This window comes from Triturus cristatus, chromosome 1_2, assembly GCF_964204655.1.
Source record: "Triturus cristatus chromosome 1_2, aTriCri1.1, whole genome shotgun sequence".
NCBI classification, from domain to species: Eukaryota; Metazoa; Chordata; class Amphibia; order Caudata; family Salamandridae; genus Triturus; species Triturus cristatus.
This window is the reverse complement of record NC_140580.1, coordinates 1,058,348,081-1,058,375,456: the sequence shown is the minus strand read 5'-3', so window position 1 is coordinate 1,058,375,456 and position 27,376 is coordinate 1,058,348,081. Positions and strand designations below refer to the sequence as shown.

The window sequence follows — 27,376 nt, the reverse complement described above, 5'->3', positions numbered from 1 at the left end:
TTGAACATTGGTGCTTTGGTGGTTTAAGTCTGTGTGGTCTTGAATACCAAATGTAGATTCCCTGCTTCTTTTTTTGTTTCCTTGTGGAGCTACAATCCGAAGTCCATTGCTTTAATGCCTATATCTGATACGGATGTTGTAACTTATTTGTAACTAGATTTTGTGTGATTTTCGCCAAGGTGGTTTGTGTGTTGTTTTCAAAGTACTTTTTCGGTCTGTGGTAGATGCAAACTCCAGACATCAGTGGAAAATTGTAGGAGTCATTGCTTTCGCTGTGGACTTATTTGCACCTCATGGCAGCAGGGGTAAAGTCTGCGGTAGCAGTGTGTAATATTGTTCCTATTACTGATCATACTTACAGGGAAACTATAAAAGGTGAAAGAATGCCCTCACATAATATATTTTTTTTAATAAATTCAATATCAAATGGTGCAATTGCTATATTATTTAGTATATATTCAAATAATAACTAGAAGGGAAATGTAGATTTCAACACGTTTAAAAGTAGGAAATTGATAAACGCTCAATTCTCGACCTAGATAGGTTTCATTGCTTTGAAATTAAATATGCACGTAGAATGCAAAAGCAGGAACAGAGCAGGATATATAGCTTACTGGTGAGGTAAAGGTCAAATCTTATGGAATATGGGAAAGTTTCACTATTGAATTTAGATTTTGGTTAAATAAAGTCTCCCGTAGCAAAAACTGTGGATGATCGAAGTCGACCGTATAGCAGTGTTATAAGCCCAAACCAATCTTGGGAAGACAATTAAATTAAAGGAGTTGGCAACAGCACTTCATATTTTTTTTTACTTTGCCAGTATCCCATAATCCATTGTTATATTGCACATCATGCCGCCTCTGTTTGGACCTAGCCATATGCAAATCAGTCTTGACCCTGCTCCAACAGGAACAGTCCAGCCCGAGCTGCCATGCCTGGTCCTCCCTGAACCAGAACTAAGTCAACCCAAGACTGATGTTGTTCTTATTGGGTGTAGTTTGGTTCTAGTGACACAGTGAGCTTGGGATCCATGCTTGGGTAGATCTGTCCCTCTCATCAAGCCTTCCCTTTGCATATTTGCTTAGCTCCTATAGAGAATGATATTGGAAGTCAGCCCTGTCATTGGTGTTTTTTTTTAAATTTATATGGGAATTTGAGTTTTTAGCTCTGTTAATACAGTGCTTGACAAGGCAATATTGGTGGTACTGCTAATGTTTCCATGAAGTTCTCCGAAGGCTGGGTGAAAAGCAATGAAAATGATCAAAGGTGTAGTCTTGTCGTGAGAACCTCTCATTAACTGATATACCAGAATAGAAATCTAAGTTCATGTTCATTTACCTACTCTTTTGCCATTTTATCATTCTTCTTTTACCATTCTCAAAGAAAAAAGTACGTTTTCGAGGTGCATGGAACTCCTAATTCTTGTACTGTAACTATGCATGCATTTGTAAAATATTAAATGTGATGATGAATGTACATTTGAACAAGTTAAGTTGTTAGAATTTTGCACAGAACTCGTGAAGGGGTTCCAACAGATTTGCAAAGGACGGCTCTGTGTTGTCTGCAGGGAGCCTTTGAAGGGAGGCACGTCACAGGTGTGTGTATGTGGATGTAATGTGTGGGACTAGCAGAGTGGTGGCTTAAGGTGGAGAGAGATGTGCCTTAGGGGCCCACCACGGTATTGAGTATAGGTGGCAGAGGTATTGGGTGGGGACATTGGCTTGAGGTGTGTCATGAGGCCAACAGAGGTGTGGGGGTATGTCAACAGAGGTGTGGGGGTTTCTCAACAGAGGTGTGAGGTGGGCCCAAGGAAGGTGTGGCCTGGGCCCTGTTGGTGTGCAGATGGTGGCTTGCTGAAGTAAAGGTTGCTGCTCATGGAGATACAGATCAGACCCTATGTGCACTGATTCTAGCACAAAGGCGTGTTGCATTGGGGGCTTAGATCCTCCCTGCTTAGGCTGTCTGCAGAGTAACAGATTGCTGCGGTTCTGTGGAGCCAGCAAGGATAGCTTCTCAACAACAACGTGTGATGTAATTAACCTGGCAAAGCTGTAGATGAATTCTGTTGAGGGATAGTAACCTAAATATTAAACCTAAAAAAAGAACATCGTGTCTTCTGATGTCCATCCTGGAGGATCCAGAGACCTGTAACTCCACTGATTTTATGATTGATTTACATTTTCAGGAGCTGGTTGAATACTATCAGGTTCATTCGTTAAAGGAAAGTTTCAAACAGCTGGACACGACGTTAAAGTATCCATACAAGTCGCGGGAACGCCCCCCTGCGCGGTCCTCACCACGGTCTCCAGGTAAGAGCAGCACATTTAGATGATGTGAGCAGTATGCGTCGTGGTATATTGAGGATATAAATTTCATGTGCTTTGTTTCCTACTCTGATCGCATAAACCCCCTACAGGCCTCGCATCTCCTGGTACAGGAGAACTACTCTTTCCTCTGCTGTAATTCATGTGTTACAAATATTTTCCCTCCAGACCGTCCTCTGCTCAGATAGTTATAATTTGTAGCCTTATCAGTGTTTATTGAATGCCCACCTTGAATACTATGGCTCTGTTAACGTCACATATATATATTGTTCCTTAAGGCGATGTCAGGGACAGATCACAGGTTCAGCAGTGCTCTACCTCCTGTTGTCTGGTTTTAATGGTTCATTACTTGACACTTCTCTTTGGGGACAGCATGATTATTTCAATGTTGATTGTTTTCTAGAGTTTATTATGATTGTGTGATGCTTGAGTCTGTGCCGTGCGTGCCTTTCCTCTGCTTTTCATTTTGTTCTGCTTGATTACTGGCCTTACTCTAATTTCATTAATTTTTTTCTGTTCTTCCTCTACCTTTTATGTTTTCTTTAACCTCTTTGCAGCCTCCTGCGCTTCCTACAACTTTTCTTTTCTTAGTCCTCAGGGCCTCAACTTTACTTCTCAGAATTCGTCCTCTCCTTTCTGGTCAGGTACTATCTCTTTCTTGTGCACTGTGTTTTCATTTAGAGTGTACTACCACCTAGCGGCCATAATGTAAATTGCAGCTCTGTAATATATGACTGTCCTCTGTCTGTGCAGCAGCTTTCTTTTCACAAGCATTTGGAAAAGAAAGGCTTTGCATCTTGCTCCGTTCGTTTTGCAGACTATTATCCTCCTCACACTATTTGTCAAAACACACTTTACCTGAAAAACAGAACAACGTAAGGCTCATTATTTTGGAACATAGCCTCTTTCATTTTCCTTCCCTCTGCAAATCTACCCAAACCCAATCCATTGGTAATATCGACACAAACGAAATCCTAGCACAGACCCACTAAGGTGCCTCCGTGGCTAAGCTTGTGCTGACGTATTTATGCAATTATGGTCCCCACTCATGCTGAGCATAGAGTGATCCCTCCTGAAAAGGCATTGATGTTGCAGTACTCGTTAAGTTAACAAATATCAGCCATTAACCATACCAACTGACATGCTTCTGCTAAAGTCTCCGACCTGTTTTGGCCATATTTTGCAGAGAGAGCGAAGGTTTATGCAGTGTCTTTATAAATAATAACAGAAACCGATGATGTCTAATGTATGTATTTAAGTGGAGAAGTGTGGCTCAATGGTTAGAGCGGCAGACCTCGATGCAGAGCACTGGTCCGGGACCAGGGTTCGATTCCCGTCGCGGCAGGGTCTCGGGCTATAAATTCTGCGGACCGGATATTCTCGCCTCAGTGCCTATTCTAATCATGGGTCCCACGCTGCAACTCTGGGCAATAGCTTGCTTAATCCCCCCCAGACCACTTTAGCAATAGCAGCAGAATAATGATATAAAGTCATCTGGAAAAGGGAAGTCATTTAAGGGTTGTCGCGAGGCCCATTGAAAGAGTTGCATGTCAGGTGCTAATGGTAGACACAAGGATTCCATCACTTTTGCTGTGGAACAGTGTCCAGTGTGAGCCACGTGCCAGTGTCTGATATGGATTTGAAGTAACCCCTACCTTACCTTTGTATTTGGCCCCCATACCTCACAACTCTTTTGTGTTCGGGAAACAGTGGCAACAGTGCTCAGTGTGTAAAAAGATGAGTGATGGGGTCCCAGGGTTTTGCGTCAGAGCCCACCCACCACTGGTTCTACCGCATGACGGAGTTACCATCTACTGAGGCTACCTAGTCTTTATTTGCCCTCATGCCTCTTTATTCACCACCCTGCACTTTCTGAACCCTCTCTCTCGCTCAAAGCCGATTTTTCATCCAGAGTTTCTCCCCATTCATCGTTTTTCGTTCTCTCCTATTTTTTTCCCTTTCTTTCTCTTCCTCTGATTCACAGTGAGATCATAAAATTAAGTCCCAGTCTTCGAAAACAAGTGTCGATGCCCACCACCGGCACAAATTAACCCCTGGGTGGAATACACCAATGGCCGAATAGGGCCAGGCTTCGATTTTCACGTGAAACCTTTGGGGGTCTGCCTCCATGTTGACGCCCACCTCCTTTCTCGCACACACTTAAACTACTTTTTTAAAATGCCATGGTGCCCCCTTACTCTTGCATCACTGCTCCAGATTTTCTTCCCCTTCCCCTCAAATTTTCCATGGTGTGTCATCCCACTATCCAGTGCAGGCGGGGCAATGTCTGGCGAGCTGCACTCTGCTGCCAAAATCCACATACCGAAGATAGCTCTTGCAGTATCAAATTGTTAGGAAGATGGCTCATTATTTTGGGGTGTGGAGGGGAGGTAACTGTCTTCTGATTCTATAACAATTCATGAAGACCCCCTTTATCCAAGCTGCCCGGCCTAGAGTAGCTGCTCTTATCCATCCCAACATTCATCTTTTTAAACTCTCCATTTTGAACTAAATTAAAGGACGCACATGGTACACTCCCCCCCACCTTCAGAATCACCCAGATCCCTCCTTCTGATGTCAGAAGTGAAGTGGACAAGAGGGTACAGCTGCTGTGGATGTCTTGCACACAGGGGAGAAAACAGACCTCTACTTGTTAATCTGCCAGACCAACCCCAATTCTGAGAAGCCGGGCTACAGATGCGCTTTGGCCTAAACCCTTGTTTTTAGATGAACTTTGGCCAGAACATTCAGTTTTTCTTTATAGCTGCACATTTAACACTGCTAACAATACTGTGGGCAAAGGCAAATAGAACAAAACCTTCCCTAAAGACAAACATTATTTTAAAAAAAATCAACAACAAAGGCATGAGTCTGAGTTGTACTTTTCAATTTCAACTAAAATATATATTATATATATATATATATATATATATATATATATATATATATATATATATATATATATGTGTATATATACTGTGCTTTACCAACACTTTAAATACAATGTCTATATAACATTCCCCAGTCTTACTCCATTTGTTTGTCTGTTTATTAAACAAGGAAGTTGTTTGTATTTATGTTGTTACAACCTCACCGCCCGGTGATGTTTTCTAAGTGGTGTGATAATCGTCACATATTAAGCATTCATGACACTTTATTTGAATCCTGGATGTACGCAAGACATCCTAGCAGGAGATTTCGTGTGTAATGCATTATCTTCTATACCCGTTTAGGAATCTGTAGAAGTAATATAGACCAAACAAAAAAATCCATATAATTCCACAATAAGATATTTAATTCCTTGGCTCTCATATGAGATGGTGCTTTACTATAAGTGGAGCGGCACCCAAAGTGATGACAACAGAATCCACGGGTCCATATAGGTTACATATGACTTCGAAAGTGTTGACATGTGTCACTTTGACCAACAAACAGTCCCACTTTTTTCTTGGTGATACCAAAGATTATACAATTAAATGTCTCTTAAGTGTCCCATGTATAGCAAAATGGCTCGTGCAATGTTACTTCTAGTGCTTTTGATTTCCAGGGATTGTCTGATGCCTAGAGTTACCCTACACAAGCACAGTAACAAGCGCACATTGTGTCCAGTACATTACATGGCTATATATAACTGGTGGACAGATCGTAACATGGCTTTGATCATCCTAATATGTGACAGACCTGAGCATTTGTTCCAGACACCTGTGCTGAAGTGATGAAGTCTTATGTGCCCATTCTCCAAGACGGCTTGGCAATTAGCCCTCTTCCTGTGACAATGGCTTCTTGACAAGTGGCATCAATTCTCACGAGCACATAGACCCCCAGTTTTTAGATTTGTAAATCTGCACTCGTAGATTTACTCCCAAATTAGGGTGCAGGGTTACAAAATTGTAGAATTCACAGACACCGGTGTCTGAGAGTACTCCATGAAAACCTTTGTGAATTCCCATTTATGTCCATTCGAGGGATTAGTTCAGGTTTTCCTCTACTGAGAAAATATTTTACCCCTGTGGAAACTTCCCTTAGGTCCCACAAAACTTGGTAATGGTTCCTTCTCATTCGCGCCCTGAAAATGGATTGTCCTCGACAAGACTATCGCTCTCTTCCTTCCCAGTAAAGGAGCAGGCCGAGGAAAATATTTTGATTATACTGAAAATTGTATTGTGGACATCTACTCACATTTCTGGGTGCCCTCGCCTGCTAGTGAACTTCCCACCTGCCCCCGCCCCTAAGAGAAGATGAGGATATTGCACAACAGGGTAATATTAGCTATTAAATCTCTATATAAATGTAAGACCACATTTTGTGAACAAAAGAGGCTTTTATGAACCGGGTGCAATATTTATTGGCAAGAATCTAATTTAGATAATTGATTAAATTAAGATATTTGTAGTTTGATCGATATACCCTTTCGACATTTAATAAAATTAAGCTAAGCTATTTTTAATCAATCAACATTAGCACAATCTGTTTTTCTAAACCACCTATTATTAGAGAACTGTTTTCTTGAGCACCATGACAGACCTTCCTGTGGAACAAATTACATTTCTACATGGAATTTCTGAATCTTGAATTCGTTCAAATCTAGTGTTTTTTTGGCACATTAACATGAACCTATGACTCTAAAAATACTTTGTGAGTCTGGTCTTGAGTTCCACTAGTCATGTTCTTAACACCATTCAATAACTGCACCAGTGCTAGGGCTCAGAAGCAATTTAACATCCTGTTGGATTTTGAATTTTTCTAAACCACCTATTATTAGATCCCTTGCTAATTAATAGACTAACAACAAATAACTAAACATTTTACGTTTCTCATTAAGGAATTCTTATGTCAAACTTTTGTGTGAACATAAAATAGCTGGATATAATCAATAATTATTTGCAGCACCAACTATGTCTCTGCTATTGTAGACCGAGCACAACGTGTTTGTGCTGGGCTGCATTTCACGGCTCCTCTCACTTCTATTGGCTGCTTGTTCTTTGCAGTGCAGTATTTAAACAATTTGGTGCAGCCAAGGATTCAAGCACGTGATCCTCCAAACTCTGTTATGCCCTCCTTGACCGCCTTAGTGACCTTGAAATGTTTCTAGTATTGAGCAAAGCACCATAGAAGAATTGGTAGCTCCTGTGGATACACTCTGGAACTGGCTTGACAAATGAAGTCAATATCTTTAAGGACAGAGATGCTGCCAAGTTTAGATGGTGTCAATTTAGGGCTGTAATTGCTGCTCAAGCCGTGCATTGCATGCGAGTGATTTGCAGCTCTTCGAGGTTAAGGCGCTCTACAATTCCCATCCACTAATAATGCAGATACTCTTATAGGGCGGAATCGGAAAGCAGTTGCATAAGACAGGGGTCGACCGACTTGGAGTTCCAGGATTATGCCAGGAAACCTTAAACCTTCATGAGGCGGATTGTCCTAAGACAAACAATAAGAAGATAAAGGGTTGCAGCACAATCTTCTCATACTGTTACAACAATTTTTTTTTCCACATAGAAATATTTTTCTGCACCATAAGTAAAGTGGGCGGATTCCATGCCCAATCCCACCTTGAAAATACATTTACTCCTGTCTTTTGTACAAGCATATTTCTGCGTGTTTGGGCAGCTCATGAAAGATGTCTCTGCTCACCCACAACTTTACGACTTTGTGGGTTTTGAGAACTGTTTTCTTGAGCACCATGACAGACCTTCCTGTGGAACAAATTACATTTCTACATGGAATTTCTGAATCTTGAATTCGTTCAAATCTAGTGTTTTTTTGGCACATTAACATGAACCTATGACTCTAAAAATACTTTGTGAGTCTGGTCTTGAGTTCCACTAGTCATGTTCTTAACACCATTCAATAACTGCACCAGTGCTAGGGCTCAGAAGCAATTTAACATCCTGTTGGATTTTGAATTTTTCTATGTCTTTTTGGGGACATCCAAGAACAAAGGGCATTTTGTCAGCTGGTATTTCCTGGATTCACTGAGTACTGTTGCTGAAACAGAAATTGCAAGAGGCAAGGCTTCTCTTTAGCTACCGATAAATGTAAGTGCTTTCTGATATGCCAGGCAAAATGACAGCAGTGCTTTCAATTCCACAGAGGTATTGTGTGCCTGTGCTGGCTGTTCTGTTCTACTACTCTAGTCTAGACGTGTGTTGGTGGCCATCAATCAGCTATGGAATTGGACCAGTAGAGCTGTTCTCTCATATAATTTATGCAGATGACTAACGTGATCGTGGGAAATCGACGTATCCCTCCATCCCAAAGCCCCATCTGCCGTTTCTGCAAAACTTGAGAACATTTAGACAGTGGACAAACCCTGTAGTATGAAGAGTTGTATAAAGAAAGACATTTAGAGGTTTTGCATCAAGACAAGTATAAACTTTGGTCAAAACCATAGACCTGGAAAAACACTAAAACAGGAGAAGAGGTTTTAAAGTATGTCTGTAAAGAACCCACTGTCATTAACTCATTCAAGACATTAAACATAGGATAACAGACCAAGTGTATTTGCAAAGCACATGTTCACCCTTGGTTCTCTTGGCGTTAAAGTAAAAGATGCTTATTGTTACTCAACTATTTCCTGCAATCCGGTTTGGATCCTTGTTTGGTTTAGGGAACATGTTTTGGAGTCCAAACCAATCAATGTAATCAAGAAATAGAGGGGACCAGTGAGGACATTCGAATGAAAAGTTCATACCTTGATCGTGCTGCACATTCCATCAGCTCCAGCATGCCCAGTAACATCAAGTGATGTGGTGTGTTCGTATTGCATCCGTTGTTCATCATTGTAAAGTCCCATCTCCATCTCTTCATGCTTATGCCAGGCAACGTGTTTAGCAGAGTTCAACCTTGGTGTTATACTGCAAGGCACTTTGACACACAGCCTTATTTTCTCTGCACATGGTTGCTTTTCTGGTGCAACTAGGGGTGACAGCCTTTCAGTGACCATACACCCACACCAAAACATGAAATAGAAGCCTGCAGATTCAACATTTAGTCTTCACTATATAAAACGAGAGATCCGCATTGAAACTCCCCCCACTCACTCCTTTGCTCCAGGCTGATTCAATGCAGCATTCTCAGATCATGATGGATGGACAAGGGAAGGCGCGACAGCTGCTTTGCACAGATGTTCTATTCAAAGGATAGCAGTGCTGACTAATCTGCTGCACCAGTGCTTAGCCTGTACCTGACTTCTGGGTCTCAGCCACAGGCGTGGGCTTACAAACTGGTAACAGACAAAGCAAATTTCACTAGCTCTATTTTCAATGAGTATTCTGCTGTGAAAGTTTAGCTAATGACACATCTGTACTTCTACCCAGAGACACAAACCACCATTTCCTTAACAACAATGTGTAAGAGATAGTAATCTCACATGAGTGAATCTGTTTTAGATCCATGATCTAACATTTAAAAGGCAGAATGGATTGTGGCATTAAGGTTGATCTCTGCATTGCCAGGCACCACTTTTGAGCACTGTTTGTGACCATGTACATTGTTTTTGCACCAGTCTGATTGCTGGTCTTTTTGTCTTCTCCCATTAGTTTTCACACCACGAGCTGTAGGAACTGCAGTGGCAAGATATAACTTTGCTGCCCGTGACATGCGAGAACTCTCCCTGCGGGAGGGTGACGTGGTGAAGATTTACAGCAGGATCGGTGGTGACCAGGGGTGGTGGAAAGGGGAGACAAATGGACGGGTGAGTACGGTAGGGAATTGCAGGTTACAGCGTCACTACTGGGCACAGAGCCTTCAAAGTAATATTCTAAGTTGTTTAACTCTGTGGCTTGCCAATGTCTGATCCATTGCCTAAGGTCACAGGGACAAAATATCAAATGCTACCCAAGCTTATGCCCAAGTTTACTAACTGATGCATATTGAATTATGGCACCAAGTGTCAGATGCATCCAGTTTGTGGAGAATGAAAAATGTGTACATTTGAAAATTCACTGCATATTTAGAATTGCATTGAGATTGAAATGGGATGAGGAGATGCTGCATACAAGTACTGTAGTGCATTGGTGCTCAGTAGTAAGAGATGTATCTAAGAGGTTTTTCAGGGAGAGTTAACCAAGTAGTAGAGGTACAACAACTGTGATCTGGCCCTTAATGGAGCAGATATTTCCCGAATCAGTCCCCTAGCCTGCTGCCCCCGAACATCATTCGATTTCGTGCTAATCTTATCTCCCGGTGAGCGGCATTTGAGTAGACACTAAAGGCAAACCTTGGTGGGTATTATGAAGATTTGAAAATGCCATTTTGTCCGACTGTAATAAGAAATAGTAGTTAACACGTATGTAGTTTTCTAAAGGCATGGAATAATAGGCTAGTTAATCAAGCATCTGCTGAAGCATTTTCATTCCATTTTTTTTCTAATGGATACTTTTAACTGATTTCTTTCCTTTAATATATTCCCTGGTGCCAAACTGGATCCAGAAATTTTCCCAGCATTGTTCCTCACATGCCAGTAGGTGGGGCCATATGGCTAACCGGTAACTTCATACTGCCCTGGAAGCACTGGAGCACCATACAAGCACCACCTCTGCGCACTGACATCAGTTCTTTCTTTTCACATCCTCGGATGTTGTTCCAGAGCTCCACTCCCAACTTTACCATTTTTCCAATTAATCCAAACTTTGTTGCAAAGACAGCATGCCTAGGAGGTTGCGTCCCCCAAAATGGCAGGATTGAAGCCATGCAGCAGTTGCAAGAAATAGATGTCAGTCACAGACCTGCACAACATTTGCCGATGATGCTTGGCTCTGGCCGTGACTCAGAGGTACAATAAGTGATGCACCCAAAGGCAGTCACGGGGTAGGAGACAAAGCTTTGTCATTGAGAATTTTTGAAACAGCGGTCCTACATCAAGTCGTGATCTTGTGTGATGTGAATTTCGACAATTTCACAGGGATTGAGGCAACTGTGACTGCACCTATCTAATAGTATGGTAATATATAAATTTGACTTTTAGTGCACAGGACTAGAGGCTCAATACCCCTAAGCCTGCTGGGATTAGAACCCCACAATGGCAAATGCATCAATTTGATCCACCACTCCTTATTGTAACATTCTTCAACGTTTGTATTTAAATTGCACAAATGATGCTTCCTTCAAATGTTATTCTGTCACACAGTTAAACACGACATCAAGTCAGCAGGTGTATTTCTGTCTCTTTATAGATAAAACCGTTTCGTCCTCTCGACAACACACATAACACTCAAGATAGAAGGCCAATAATATTCTTTTTCCCTGAAGAAGTCCGAGAGGACGAAACGCGTTGGCTACGGTTTTATCTATTGTGAAGGAGAATTCACGGATAAAGAGACAGAAATACACCTGCTGAATTGATGTCATATTTAACTCTGTGGTCTTGTGTGATGTCCCTCTCTAAATCTTCTGATAAGCTAAAGTAAAAAATTCACCATAAGTGCAAGGAAGCCAAGTTGGATTCGTCCCCATATCTACAGTCAAAGCCAGCCGAGAATTTGTAAGGGTCTGGCGTATTCTGGCTCTGACCCAGTCCTGTATTTATTCTTTGTACACCCTGAATTCCCCGGGCTATTGTCAACTCCACTGTAGATAGCGTCTTTCTTGGTGGCCCATGCAGCAAATATTCCAGCTGCTACCGGCCTCCTCTGGTGCACTTTTGGGTCCCACAGACCTCTGTCCACAAGGCTTCCCCGCAGTGATTGCCCTCTCAGCACACATTTTCAGGGCTCATACTGAAGCTCATTCAGACTTCCACTCTGGCTTTGCAGGTCCATGCTCTGTACCGGATCCAGTTTCAATGCTGAGTTCTTACCCCAAACTAGCATGAGCCTATCTCATGCTATGAAGTAAGTATGGTGCAACCAGTGGTTGTGCAGCCACGCCTTCAGCCTTGACCTTGCGCTCAACACCAGTACTAGGCGCCTTCTTCAGCTTTGACTGCGGAGTGGTCCAGGGCCAGGCCAATGTCCCTCAAAATAGTGATAATGATGAGGACACACACAATCTGCTCACTTCTCATTACAATAATGATGGAATGTAATTTGACATGTAAAATGCCAGTGGGCTAGATGTGGGCAGTGACAGAGTCGGAGTTACCACCTGTTCCACCAAGAGAAGAAGGTGCCTCTTTTGATGTGGTGGTGGGAAGAGCAGCAGAAGTGCAAGATCTGCAATTGCCCACTTTAGAAACCAAATCTGATTGATTGACTGAAATTCTTCAACCATCTTGTTCTTCATCTGGCCCACTGTTACCATTTAACAAGGTCTTTGCATATACTGTCAAGGGCACTATCTTTTGACAAGACACCCATTGCCTAAATGTCTTGTAAAGGCATTCACAGGAAAAGGCAATCCTTCGAAGCCCTGGATAGGGAGTGGAAACGTATTGATTCATTTGCAAAGAAAATGTTTTCCTCAGCCAGCTTGGCTTTACTGTTTTTGAATGCAGTGTGCCTTTTCCCATAGGCACATCAATGCATTATGGGAAATGGCCAGTGAAATCGTATCACCGTTCTGGAAGACCTCAGAAACATTCTGGACCAAACATTCCAGGATGGACAGGATGCAGCACAATATCTGTTTGCGTACAGGTGTGGGCAGCATAGGTCATGCTGTTGGCACCAGCGAAGCACTTAGAAGGCACGCCAGTATATTTTCAGCTGAATTATCAGGGGGTTTCCAAGCATTCCTCATGGAAATGCCCTCCAATGGAATTAGTCGTATGGATAGAAGGCTGACTCTATGCTCAAATGATTCAAAGTCACGCCAGTGGCTTGGCTTGCTGGCAGTGTCAACCTTTCCAGCCATTGCAGCTCCTTTATAGTGGTGTGGGGGCCTTGACACCCCTACTACAAGGCCCCACACCAGAGACAGTCATTATTTTCTCCTGCCGCTTATTCCCCATCAGGTGCAGGGCTACAGCGGTTCGGATAGATTTTGAGAACAAGGAGCAGTTAACTGAACTGTGGTATGCTCCTGCCAGCCTAACGTGCAGTTCAGGCTTCAGAAATAATGCCAACAGGGAGTTTGAAAAGAAGAGAGACAGCCCCATGGTTCTCCAATGGAGCGCTGTGTTTGCCTGACCTAGCCAATTCTGGCCTTGCTCTTATACTGTTTACGATTGTAAGCAGCATGAAAGCAGTGCTTACATTGGCTGGGATGCCTGGGGCTTTCTGTGGGACCAGCATGATCATGTTTTGAGGCAGGCAGCGAGATGCGGGAGAATGTGACCTCGGATGTTCTGCTGGAGGTGTGGGAATCCAGGTAAGACTATGTTTATTTTTGCCACTATAACGAATAGTAAATGCTTTATAAATAGAATGTGCCCCAATCACCTCTGCATTGCAAAATTCAATTCGTAACAGAGAGGTGATCCGGACACATTCTATTTATAAAGCATTTGCCTTCTGTTATAAGCATGTTTAACTTTTACGTGTGTGCCCACCACTTTCAAAAGTCACCAGTCACCCCTAGCAGCAGCGAACGCAGCACTTTCAGGGAAGAGCACGTGCTGGTGCCCAAATCCATGTGAAACAACAGTGACAGCTATCCTTCAACTCTTTCTCCACTTCTGCAGCGGCCCCCAAGCCACTTTAATTTGTCCTCCCAGGGACACAACCAGCTGGTAGGGGACAGGATACAATATTTTGTCCCTGGCTGGAGATCCATCACATCTACAGATGGGTCATAGAAATTGTCCAGGGGGCTATGTTCTGCCTTTCAGTTCATCCCCTGCTCCTATTCCCTCCATAACCAAAGAAGTATTTGGCGGACCACACAGCTATCTTGATGCAAGAAGTCAATCTCCTCCTGGCCAAGGTGGCCATTGAGCAGGTGCTAAGCTCAAAGAGCAGCAAGGGGTGCTGTTTGTGCTACTTTCCCATCCTTACTGGGGCGAAGACTACTGGTCTGTACTAATTCTCCAGCCATTGACCTTTGTGAAGAAGGGCAAATTGCAAATGCTCAGTCTGGCCCTGATCCTATCTGCTGTGGATCCTGGGGACCATGGTGTTCTTGAACTTGCAGGAGGTTTATTTTTATATGCACATCCTGCAATACAAATGTCGTTACCTGCAATTCATGGTAGGGTTGGAACATTTGCAATTTGCCATGCTGTTTTTCTGTCTTCAGTCACTTGGGAAGCAACAAAAGTGATGGTGATGGCGGTTGCTCATCTTCAGAGATAGGGGATACATGTGTTCCTGTACCTTCCCTACTGGCTGCTCACTGTGGACTTGCCACAGTCTTCCGAGGACCACCTCCAGGGAAGATTCAGGATTTTTGATCTCTTTAGGGTTTCCATCAATAAGCCTAAGTCCATGGGCGTCCGCAGGGGAGGGCAAGGGGGGGCGCTTGCCCCCCCCTGGATCGCCGGTGCGGGCCCAGTCATGGTTGGCGCTAGGCATGAGCAGTGTGGGCAGCTGGGCCTCGCGGCTGTCTAACTAGAATGGGCCTCACCACGAGTCCATTATGCTTTTGAAATGGTGTACAAGTCACAGGTGGGCAACCCCCCCTCCCTTTGGGTTTGCCGATTTGGTGAACTGTGAAAGACACAAGGCTGGGTGGGGGGATGAGGGGGGGCCTCTCCTGGGCCTTACTGCCATGGGCTGAAACGGCAACATGACACCGCATCCCTTTGAGATGCTGCAGACTGGGCAGGGCAGGGTTTGTGGCCGTGATTAGCTTTCCCTGCATCTCATTCTCTGAGCTTAATCGCTGCATCTGCATGATAACAGCGTTAGGCAGACACTTGAACTGGTGTGAGGTGTGAAGTGAGCCCTGCCCCTGCATGAATGAAACTCAGAGCATCCTGCAGGGCTCACAACAAAAAAACAGAGCAACCTCACATCACGATGGGCGCTGCTCACTTCCAAAGAAGGGAAAGGGAGAAGAGCAGAAAATGGAGAGAGAGGTGGTTATTATTATTTATTTTTTACAATTCTGTTTTGTTTACTCTAGCATCTTTTGTCGTCTGGGGGTGGATTCTGGAACCCTGCCCAGGTTGGGCCCCCTTACCCAAAATTGAAAGATGCGAATTAGTTTCTTAACCTCTCAAGGGCCTCATTATGTTATTTTAACAGGGGAGAGATTTTACTTGGGTTTCTCCGTTCAGTGCTGCAGGGCCTGTGTCTGATTTTCCCTAGGAGCAGCAATACTTATGGTCCATGAATGTGCCAGACAACGTTGGACGAATCTGGCCATTACCCGTCCTTACGCCACAGGTCATGGCAATTCTAAAGGCATCATTCACACACTCCAAAGCCTGATGGCACGTCTCTGGCCACACAATGGGCGATTACCGATTTAATTTTTTGGTTGTGTTCGAAGCTCACAGACACAGAATGTAACCATTTTTGCTGCTGTGGGGAGCAGGCAAAAAGAAATAAATCTAGGTGTTCCCTTCCGACTCAGAAAACAGATTAACTCCTATGATTGACAACATTAAATATTTGAAGAGAGAAACAACACCATGATCGTCAGCCACAACCAAAGTAGAGCTACAGTTACAATATCTGAAGGTGCTTATGAACCAACAGTCCACGCAAGTGGTGGCAGTGGCCGACTGGCCACTAACAAACGTTTGGGGACGGGGACTTTTTTTCTTTTCTTACAAATTAATCTCTGAACTGGATATAATGTTCCCCTTTCATACACCTCTACGCGGGGAGATTCGGTTCAAATTAGAACATTTCCTCACTTTGCAGTCACAGAAAGGAAACTAAAACAGAGGTCATCATGTTCAAATAATTACAGCAGTTTGCCAGAAACGATTGCCTGATATTTAACAGTCTGTGTCGGAAAACATACTAAATGATGACAAACGAAAAACATATGAAGGGGTTCTATTGTTAATTTTCCTACTAAAACCTTTCAAGTTTTATGGGATTGGTTCATCAATTCCTGCATCCACAGTTTCAGCTCACTGACTGTTCCCACGTTTGTTTCTCAATATGTAAGAACCTACACTCCTCTAGGACCGGTGCTTAATTTGTAAGTAGAAGCCCCGGGGCTCTCAGTTTTGCTCAGAAGGAGCTGTTGTATGTCAGCACGCTGAAAGCCATGGCTGCATAGTCTTGATTCCGCCACCTGTTTCCTTGTTCCACAAACTCCTGTCCCGTTCTTTCACTCTTGCATTTTCTTTCTTTGAACCTTCGTCACTTTTTCCGGCCTTTTTCTTCCTCCTTTGCTCCTTGTGTGTTTTCCACTCTCTTGCTTTGGATAAAAGTCTGACAAAGAAATATAAGTACTGGTCCCCAAAAATGAGTGCCGGTGCGCATGCCCTCACCCACTGGCTCAAATGAAGCAAGGTCTAGCCCATGTATAAATTAATTCCATTCTTCCACCTTGGTTCTGAGGTTTCTACAAGGTCTCCCTCTTCATCTCACATCTATTCTTTCACACTTGCTCTTAAGACGCATTTTAACTCTGCTTTTCGGTCAAATCTTTGGATAATTTATCTGATAACTTCGTAACACAAGAGTCCCATTACTGCCAGCAGGCCTCCAGATGATAGTGCGATCTATAAAGGTTTTAATAACATAATGTAATATAACAAAACATTTTGGCAAGGGAAGCAGGCTCTGACAACTTCCCCACTGCAGAACGAAATGAGTAAAGGATGGAAGCCACCAATTAACCTCAACCTTGTCTACCAGGGGGAAGCCAGTAGTGATCCATGGCAGCAGGCCGGTGAAGACGGAGGCCACAAGGGTACGCAGTGACACAGCGATACATAGAAGAGTCCTTCAGACTAACAGGCCATGGTGACCCATGAAGACCCATGAAGAAGGAATGAAGTCTCCCAGACTATCTCAACTTATGGGTGGAAAGTTACTATTAATTGTCCTCCATCGATTTCCCAGGTCCCCTCAGATACATTTCATGGCAGTGAACAGGTTCTTTTCAAATGACATACAGGCCACTCAATTGATCTGGGTATGTAAACATTTTGAATAGGAGAGCATATGACTTCTGTGTCTAAATGCCTAGTGCAAGATGTTACAAACTGCTGTATGTTGTGCAAAAGTGTCCCATCTGGAAACCCTGTAGACCCAGTTAAAGCAAGTCACTAGAATATCCATTGCAGAAAGGTGCAGTCAAGGAAGACCTATCGACCAATCTCAAGCCTGTATACCTCTCAGGAGGCGCCCATAATAGGGAACTTTCATCCCGTGCACCAAAATCGCATTCTGGACCATACCTCTGACTGTGTGAACTGAGCGATCATGTGGGTATGACAACCTGTCTACTTCCAAGAACAACAAGCATTGGCATAGCCAATAGGTCTTGCCTTTGGGACCTTATAAGTGTTTAGCCATACAACAGTTGATGTTGTTGCACCAAGGATATTGTGCTGCATAACTAAATACTTATAAGTTCCAAAAAGCGAGGCATGTTGGCTATGCCAATGCTTGTTATTAAGTGACCTCAAAACACAATTTCTTCCCTAGAATGGGCAAGGCCCCTGAATAACGTAAAATAGGGCTAAGCTCATCCTCCATTTTCTTGCCCACCTACTCCTGGCTGAATGTAACTCCCAAGTCTCTCAGAACTCCATCTCACCAAACCCATGAACTCCGTTCTGTCCATCCTTATTGTTTGCCTTTTGGTCTCTGCCTCTGTTCTAAAGAGGTGTGCGTTGGAGGACATGTAGCCCTGCCACTTCCATGTTCAATGACTTGCAGAGTACACCTAAAACCTCCCCATTTATCAGTCCACTGCTTCCTTGTTTCAGTTTTCCTGCACCGGCCTTTACCTCTGCACTGAGATCTCCCTCTCTTGTTTTTCCACTGACTCTAAAGAGGAGGTAGGCATTCTTCTGTCCATGTTGAAAACCTGGCTTTCCCAATGAATTGTGCTGTGTGAGAATATTACACAGCCAGTGTCTAGGAAATTGCCAATATTATCAATGCATTGTTCACAGCTGGACTTGTCCCCAAAGTTTGGAAAGCCAGTGTTGTTAGCCCTCTGCCTTCAAAAGATGGTTTGGATGTTCCAAATGTTTATAACTCTGATCTCATGGTGCTGTTACCCACTTTGGAAAAAAAGGCAAAGCAAATCTTGAAGAATTCAATGCTGTGTACACTCCTCTGTGAGTTTTTGTCCAAGTAGATAGATGGAATCAGTCATGGCTTTGGTACTTAATGAGGTGCTTCATTAATATTGTTTGATACGATGTGGCTTAGCGAGGCTGATCCTACTAGCTCTTGAATTTGACACAATCGTCCACTGTACCATCATTGAAAGGTTTGCTGATGTGGATCTCTCTAGAACTAGGGGTTCTTAAAACTTCGTTTGAACCTTTAACACCTAAATAGCTATTATGAGAACCCTCAATCACGTATTTTAAGGTGGTGTTGGCGGTTTATCTTGATTCTCCGCCTTCAGAATACGCGTCAGCATTATCATTGGGTCCCTTGTGTTCAATGCTGCCTCCACCTGGAGGGAACCACTACTTCTTAGTAGTGATCAGTAATATTGGTGCAAAATAGTGATAGTGAAGTTAAAAGTGTCTTTCCCACACTGCCCTCAAAGAACAATATTTAATCTGTTGGGTGTCTGGGGAGACTATTAAAAATGAGAAAAAGTGGTGCTGTAGGTTAAATAATGTAACCAAAGCACATTAGGTGTCCATATCAAAAAAGGTCTACATGTTTCTGCCCATCTAGTGCCCCAGGAGGGGGTCGTGGGGCATTCTTCAGGACCTAGTCGTAGTGAGAGCCGGTGATGCCCAGTTCTAAAATTTGGAATTCAACTGTCTTCATAAATATGATAGCTAGCAATGTCTCAAGGTTTTTGTTACCTTAAAGCGTGTCCGTATTTCGGCTTTGCCTTGCCACCGTTGGCGTCTCGCCTCCTTTGCGGGCTGAGCACGACTTGTGCTGACGCTGGCTTGCAGGGCTCGTTCAGAACTGCTTTGGTTACATTATTTAACCTACAGCACCACTTTTTCTCATTTTTAATAGTCTCCCCACACACCCAACAGATTAAATATTGTTCTTTGAGGGCAGTGTGGGAAAGACACTTAACTTCACTATCACTATTTTGCACCAATATTACTGATCACTACTAAGAAGTAGTGGTTCCCTCCAGGTGGAGGCAGCATTGAACACAAGGGACCCAATGATAATGCTGACGCGTATGCTGAAGGCGGAGAATCAAGATAAACCGCCAACACCACCTTAAAATACGTGATTGAGGGTTCTCATAATACCTATTTAGGTGTTTAAGGTTCAAACAAAGTTTTAAGAACCCCTACTTCTAGCTACAAGTGATCCATTCCCCTCTTTGATTCATGATATAAGCTAAGGAAGAAGAATGGATGACTATTTCTTCTAGCTCCCTTCTCTCTTGATTGGATGATCTCTCTAGAACCACATCAACCTGATTTAGATTTTTTTGTTTTTTCCGGCCATTTTTAGTTTTTCCCTCTGTTTCATTGTAGTTGCCAGGTCGTCTGCTGTGGCACCTCACAAGATTTTTCTATTCCCCCTATCGGTTTCTTTGTTTATTTAAGCTCTTTGTCTTATTAGATTTCTTAAAAATGTATTTAATACTTGTGCTCAATCATGTCGGAGGATGGTGATGAAGTTAAAAATTTGCCCCCCCCTGGAAACATTTCTGCGGATGCCCATGCCTAAGTCCCACCTGAGCTCTTCACAAAGGATTCCCTTCATAGGGGCTGTCCAGCACACGGTAGCATTGAAGAAAGTTCCATCGCTACAGCTTGTCCGGGACTTTCAAGACACCAACCTCACATTTTAGGGTCAGTCCTGGATCTCGGTGAGGATGGTTCTGAGCTTCATGTTCTCCTGGTCTCATGCATTCTCAAAGTCTTGTTCGCCACATGGCACATACAAACCCCCCAATGGGCCCAGCACTGGGGTTGTATCTGCGATGCTGTCCGAATCTCACAGGAGGTATATCCAGACATCAAGTGCAATCAAGACCTACTGCAGGTCACTCTCTCTTGCCTTCCCAAACTTCACAGTTGTGACAGGCACATCCCCACAGGGGAGGCAGATGGGGGGGGGGGGCATATTGGAGAAGTGGATATCAGAGGCCTCTGGTTTCTAGGAGAGAGCCAGCTACACAGCCTCCATTTAAAGCATAGGCTCATCTGTTCATGCTGAAAGCCTTCCTTCAGATCATCAAGGGAAGGCTGGTGCAGGTCCTAATGGACAACATCACCACCATGTGGTACAGCAACAAGCGGGGGAGGGTTGGGGTGGGTCCTGGGTCCTATGCAAGGAGATTCTTCATCTCTAGAGGTGCCTGGAACAGCAGAACACATTTCTGATGGGCAGCCACCTTGCAAGGTCCCTGAATTCCAGAGCAGATGTCAGCTAGTGGGCAACGAGTTGCACAAGACCTCTTCAATCAATGGGGCATGCCCTTGCTAGATCTATGTTTTGCCATCAAGAACATAGTGTCCCATCTTCTGCATGCTCAAATTTCTGTCAAAAAAGGCCATTTGGGATATGTATTGAGCCTGCGATAGGACACTTGCCTTATTTTTGTGGTGGAAAGTCAGGACAAACTGGGCCTAAGTTATGTTAATAGTCCAGGACTGGACCAGGAGAGTGTGGTACCCAGAGCATTTACCCTCTGTTACTGCTCCCCTTCAGGAGGATCTCAGCAACAAACAGGAGAGATCCTCTACCATAATCTCGGTAGCCTATATCACAATGCATGGAGATTGAGTGGTTACAATAATATTCTTTTGACCTATCGTCTGAAGTGATAGATGTCATTCTTGCAGCCAGACAGACACACATCCATCCCCGAAGTCCATCTATGCTTTGTGCTAGGAAATGTTTGTGACCTAGTCTGATGTATTTCATCTAGACACTCGGAAGGCCAAACTCTCTTATGTTTTTATTGTGTGTTTTGCCATTGGCCCAGATCTGTTTTGCAGTGGCCACAGTGAAAGGTTAATTGTTTGTCTTTGAGACCTTTTTTGTTAGCCTAATCAGCCCTCTGTCTTTAAATCACCAGCTGTGATGCATTTTCCTAAGGATCTGATTCATATGTTCCTCAAAGCCATTTATCATGCATTAATGGGATCTAAATCTAGACCTGACGCTCCTTATGTGTATACCATACAAGTCTACACACAATTGTTGGCTATGGTTTCACACAATTTCACATTGTCATCGCTTCTGGGTGAGTGAGCTATGGGTGCTCTTCATGCAAACTCCCAATATCACTTCAAATTTACGCTGCGGGCTCGAGCTGCTTTCCTACCGAATGTGGTATCTCCCATGCCAATGTTCTGCACTCCACTACACCATTGGCTTGACGATGAGGGCCTTGAGTTTCTACATTGACAGCAAAAGAGACCATTGAGAGGATAATCGGGTCTTTGTGGGTCCAAGAAAGGCAACGCAGTGAAAAGAGGATTCGATGCAGGTGGTTAGTCCTCTGCATTTGAATCCGTTCCATGCTGGCTATGATGGACCCCAGAAGGGCTCATTCCACTAGGACTAAAGCTTCTGCATTGGCAAGGCAGGTGCCAATTGTGGATATTTGACAGGCTGCATTGTGGGATTTGGTGCCCACGTTCAAGAAACACTACTGGCTTGACAGCGAAGTCCGATGAGAAGGCCATTTTCCCTGCTAGGTCCTGGAAGATTTAGATTTAATTAACTCCTCAAATCATTCACCTTTGGGATGTCCGATTGTGGTATCGATTCTAAAGGTGAATAATCTGCTGTTAGACATATCTATTAGAAGAACAGGTAACTTCCCTTCCGTATCTCCGATTATGGTGGATACTCTAACCATGATTTGTCTCTAGCCTGCCATCTCTTTATTCTGTGGAATAGACACCTGAACATCATAATAAGATTCCTGGTTAGATTTTGGCACTCTGTCATCTGCAGTTTGTTTGAAGTGCTTTCCATCTGAGGGTGTGGAAGGAGAAACAATAGGAAACTGTCATTAGCATGCACGGTTAGTGCTTTTATGTGGCTCTGCTCTGTGACTTCCAGAGCAGCAAGCAGTCCACTCTGAACCTTGTGGTGCCACATACCAGCGCACAGGGATCATTGCTAGATAAATCTCCGGATCCCGGCTGGTACCTGGGACTATTCTAAAGGTGAGAAGCTTGTTCATTATGATATAGAAACCCACAAAACAGGATGGACTTTTGAGTATAGTCATAAGTTTGAGTTATTGTGTCACTGATCACTTCAGCGAGTGTTTTCACTTTAAATTCTCAGGTGCAATGTTGTCATGGTTAATGTTCTGGGTACATAGTCTGGTCATGAATGGGAAGATGGAATCCTATATCATGATTTAAGTATACTTTTCTATAATGTAATTTTATGATTTTTAATATGTTTTAATGCAGTGCAGGAGTTGTTTTGTGGTAGCCCATATTATGATAATGTCTTGTTATCCTAAGAAAGATGGGAGTTGGGTGACAATGTTCAGGCCTAAACATCTGACAAGTGGCCACTTAGCTGTCCTTGGAGAGGAGATATTTGACATTATTGTGATTTGCATTTCAGATTGGTTGGTTTCCTTCAACATATGTGGAAGAGGAAGGTGTGCAGTGACGTCCATATTGCCAATAAACATTCTTATCCTGGAAAAGCCACTCCTTTGCACAGTAGCCCATGCCCCAACCAAGAGACTAGCAAATCTTCCAGTATTAAGAATAGATGAATCCACCAGAACAGATGTTTAAAGATATGTAAAAACTGTTTGCCGAACAGGATGGATGCTGGTCGTCAATGGTATTACATGTATATAAGATTTATAAATCGGTTATATGAACTTTTACAAAAGTGTACTTCGAACGTGATTTGGATATGTCCACAGTGGAACTGGTGATTCGTTACAATGATGGACATAAGCTCCTCCCAAGTTTCCTTCTCAACAATCAGAAGATAATCTGACTCTTTGGTGGTATGGATTGTGGCAGCTAATTAATAACACAAATTTTCTATCGGAACAACAGAATTGAGCTAGTTTAAGTATTTCCTTTCTTGTTCCAGCCATTCTTGTGGGTTTTTCATGTAAACGACCATGATTTACCATACTTATTTCAGTATGAATTGTACAGTGGCGGTCCCCTTAGCTAGCACGCTCCTGCAGACGGAGGCTTCACAACAAACTGGCGTCCTACAAACCTTTTTTCCTGGAGAGTCCATTGGAATGTTATGGTCCTTGTTTGGAGTTGACATGAAGTGGCGTGAACCCGAAGTGGAGTTGAGAGATTAATCAAACATCAAGATCTGTTTTATCCATGTGGTTCCGGTTCTTATCTTTGAACAGTGGACTCAAGGTTTTACCATTTCTAATTGGTGCATTATAGATGTCTGCAACTTGTCTGTGGCGTTCTATATAGAGCTGTGCTATGCAAAGACAAAAGTTATATTTATCTGCAATTTTAATAGCGTGCGTTCTAAATAGAACATTTGTAACAAAATCCAAGTGATATTGCTATGCACATTGAATACCATTTGAAGTTTACATATCCAAGAAGAGATGAGTGTCGGTTGGCAGCTGCTGTGCAGTTAGCCATTAGCTTAGTCAACTTTTAAAGACCTGTCTTCTTCCTGTGATCATCGATAAGCATGCTAGCCACAGTGTACCTCATCTCAAGTGTTCTGCATTGTCATGCACTTACATGCCACTTCACTCACCAGCATTGGAACAACCTTCAAGTGTATTTGGCTTGACTCCAGTAATACTCCTTTATAGCTTGATTTGACCCTAATCTTGGGCAAGATGCAATATATCTAACATTTCAAACTTTGGTGTGATGTGAAATGGACAGAAATGACTCTTGGTAATTCCATTCTCTCTTCAATGTATGTGTTTTTGGGAAAAGTGTCCCTTCATCATCGTTTAACCTTTTTGTAAGGCCATGTTTTCTAGAGATTAAGAGCAGCACATCCAATCGGCAGAGGACATTAATGGCGGGATCGTTGTCATTAGCACTGACCTTTTTGGCTAGATTGCTCAGAGAAGATCAAATCAATGTTCAAATAAATTTGAGACTATTTTCCTTGTAAGGCATATAAACTCTTTAAAAAAAGCTAAAATATGTTGCCCCCTAATAATATTTAAACTTCTGCCAGATTTCCCTTTTCATCTACCCCATTGTTTGTAACTTTTGCCAGATTTCCCTTTTGATAAATTAAATTTGTAATATTGCTAAATTTCCCTTTCCTTCAATTGCATTTGTCTTATTTTCTGTAAGCTTTGTTAAGAAGTGTCAGGAGACAAAGACAGTAAGTGTCAACGATAAATCTTTCAAAATGTTAAACCTGTAAAGAAGATTTTGTTTATATTGTTGGAAAGCAAAGGAAAGAACATACATTTACACTGTACTAGATACAATGATATGCTTATCACAGTACCTCTCCTTCAGGTTTCTTCCTGTTTCAGATATTGAAAGCAGGTCCTAATATGGAGGACTCCGTAAGTAAGAAAACACTTCACTGTGAAGTGCAAAGTAAAATAGATGGAAAGAGATTTTGATTGGTAAATTAGAAATTTTCAATCTATGAAAAAGAGTTTTCCTTATATGCCTGAAACTCTTCTAAATGTCACACCGCAAAAATTAACTACACTGCTCGTACAGCTCTACTGAGGGAAACTTCTTGTGTTGCTCCTGCAGGGTGGGTTATGTCCCAAATAAACATATGTGGGTGCTGTCTGTTTTCAGATAATGTAGCTGGGTTTCACAATTTTTATTCATTGAATGGATGTGATCTCTAATTGAATCTTAACGTTTTTGGGTGTAGAGAATGGTGTTTTAGGAATTCATCCCTGGATTTTGAATTTACCAAAGAAAGAAAACCACCATGAAATGCAAACCAGAGAAGGATTAGGAATTGTGAGACAACAGTAACACTTTGCAAACATGTAGAGATTCCCTCTATCGCAGTAAAGTTCCATTAACAAAAAGAGGAAATAAAGTGGAATACATAAAATAAACCTTTTCACACACCCCTAGATTACCACTGTTCTGATAAAAACTTTCAGGGTGTACCTTTTGCTGTAGTTTATTAATCTTTGAGATATCTGAAACCTAAAATACATGGCCCAAAGTTCTGAGATATAAATCGCAATTTGTAATTACGGAAAAAGGCTGTGATCAGATTCTAAGCTACAACACAGTGACATTCACCCAAAGATAATGAATAAATGTGTTAAAAAGTTAAAGCAGACAAGCAACAGCACTGGTTGAGTGTGTAATAAAATATTGACTATTGAACAGGTCAGAAGAACAATAGCTTTTACATAGAAATTGCAAAATCAAACTTTTGCAATGTTGTGTTCTCTCTACTGGAATCTCCCATTAAGACAGCCAACAAACATATGTAAATGCAATAGCAATCTCCAAGAAAGCTATTATTTGTTTAATTGCACAGCCGTTAACAAAAGAAAATTCCACTTTCGATTTAGTTTCATTCTGTATTATGTTGTTAGTTACGATTTTTAATCTATTAGCCAAATCTATGGAATGTCCAAAATGTATTTATTGAAAATTGAGTCAATGGCATTTGTTCAGTTCCACCCAAAAAGATACACATTTCATGTTGTGTCACCGCAAAGACTTTAATTCTGTTTCAAACCTGTTATTGTTCATGATATCAAGGCATGTTTCAGAAGAGTGCCAAAAAGCCAACTAAGAAAATGCAACAAGCTACCAATTATTCAAGTTTCAAATATGGTGTGTGTATCAAATGTGTACTAGGTATTTGCCGTACATGTGCCAGGAAGTCACAACAAAATGCCTTTAGACCATACACTTCAGGCATTGGCAAGTCGAAACTTGGAGCCCAATCTGCCACCGCCACGTTGAAAGGAAGCTGTGTTTTATTGCTGTAAGAAACTCATTGAAATTATTGTGTAATTAATTCTAATGGATTATATATCTGTGAATAATAAAGGCAATGTTTTATGATGGGAAGACATTTGTACATATTTTAGTTCTTGGTGAGGAAGTTGAAAATTTAAAGTGAATAAGTAGCAAAATAATATGTAAAATGTCTTTATTTTTTGCACTGCACTATCCTGGGTGAAAGAAAGGGCCCTATTTGCAAGAAAGTTATATTTTTTGGTTTAGTGGGGTTTTTGTTCGAGAGTTTATTTGTGTTGCTGAATTGGTAGAACAGTGGCTGCTAAATTTTAAACAAAAAAAAACAACAAAAACTGCACGTGGTTTTATGGATTATTTGAGAAGGGGCAGGATATGTTACTTTTTATTGAGAAAAATAAATCACCAAAAATAGTCATATGTAATTTTACTACATACATTTTTGAAATTTCCCACCCCCACTTTGTACTAAAAATAAACCATGTTTTTCTTCAAATGGTTTCATTGGTTTCAAAAAATATTTTGCACTCAGTGTATTCGTCTGGGTGTGAATGCTGTATTTTAGAGTGGACTAGCCATTAGCCATATTTTGCCTGCAAGTCTTTCTATGCCTTATCACAATTTCCCCATTTCTTTCTTCTGTGTTTTAGGTACCAATAGGCAGGTGTACTGTCCAATCTAGTTTCCTCAATTTGGATGACTAAGGTCTCCGGCAGTGGTAACACTGAATGCTGACGGGGCGTAGGCATCGTCTACCCGCCTGCTTATCGGCCTCATCTTTCTTCCTTTTCCAGTCCTATAGGGAACTGTGGGGACTTGAACATTGATAGCACATATCCAGTGCCCTCCTGACAGGACTTGTATTTTTGAGGGTTCTGCGGAGTCCTGCGTTATCCCCTGCTGTATCACAGCTTGATGAAGGTTGTACCACGTTGTTTGATTGTTGCACAGCGACAGAGCAGTAAGACCTGCCAGGTTTAGAAGGTCAGGAGCATCCAAAGTGAATGCCCTCCCATCGTTGGCTGCCTGCAATACTAGTAGCTCCCGCTTCTAGCAGCCAGCTCTGAAGAGTATGCACCCTCTACACAGGGTGAAGATTCAGCCCTCCGATAATAGTGAAAATGTTCTCTTAATAATGGGAATCTGCATGTTAGCATCATATTCTTGCACAAATCTCCTTGGTTGTCTAAAGCGCTAGTAAACTCATAGTTATTAAATAAATGTA

The 27,376-nt window shown here is 42.4% G+C and overlaps 1 protein-coding gene across 1 annotated transcript in view; it reads left to right on the top strand.

Annotated features, from left to right (window-relative positions):
• The window catches only part of VAV2 (vav guanine nucleotide exchange factor 2), an 805,614-nt gene extending 778,967 nt beyond the window's left edge, over positions 1-26,647 (top strand). The window contains exons 25-27 of the mRNA XM_085612602.1: positions 2,186-2,309; positions 9,866-10,020; positions 22,826-26,647. Of these exons, the coding sequence (XP_085468728.1) occupies positions 2,186-2,309; positions 9,866-10,020; positions 22,826-22,873 (327 nt within the window). The 3' untranslated portion in view covers positions 22,874-26,647. The remainder of the gene's footprint in view (positions 1-2,185; positions 2,310-9,865; positions 10,021-22,825) is intronic.
• Positions 26,648-27,376: the final 729 nt, after the last annotated feature.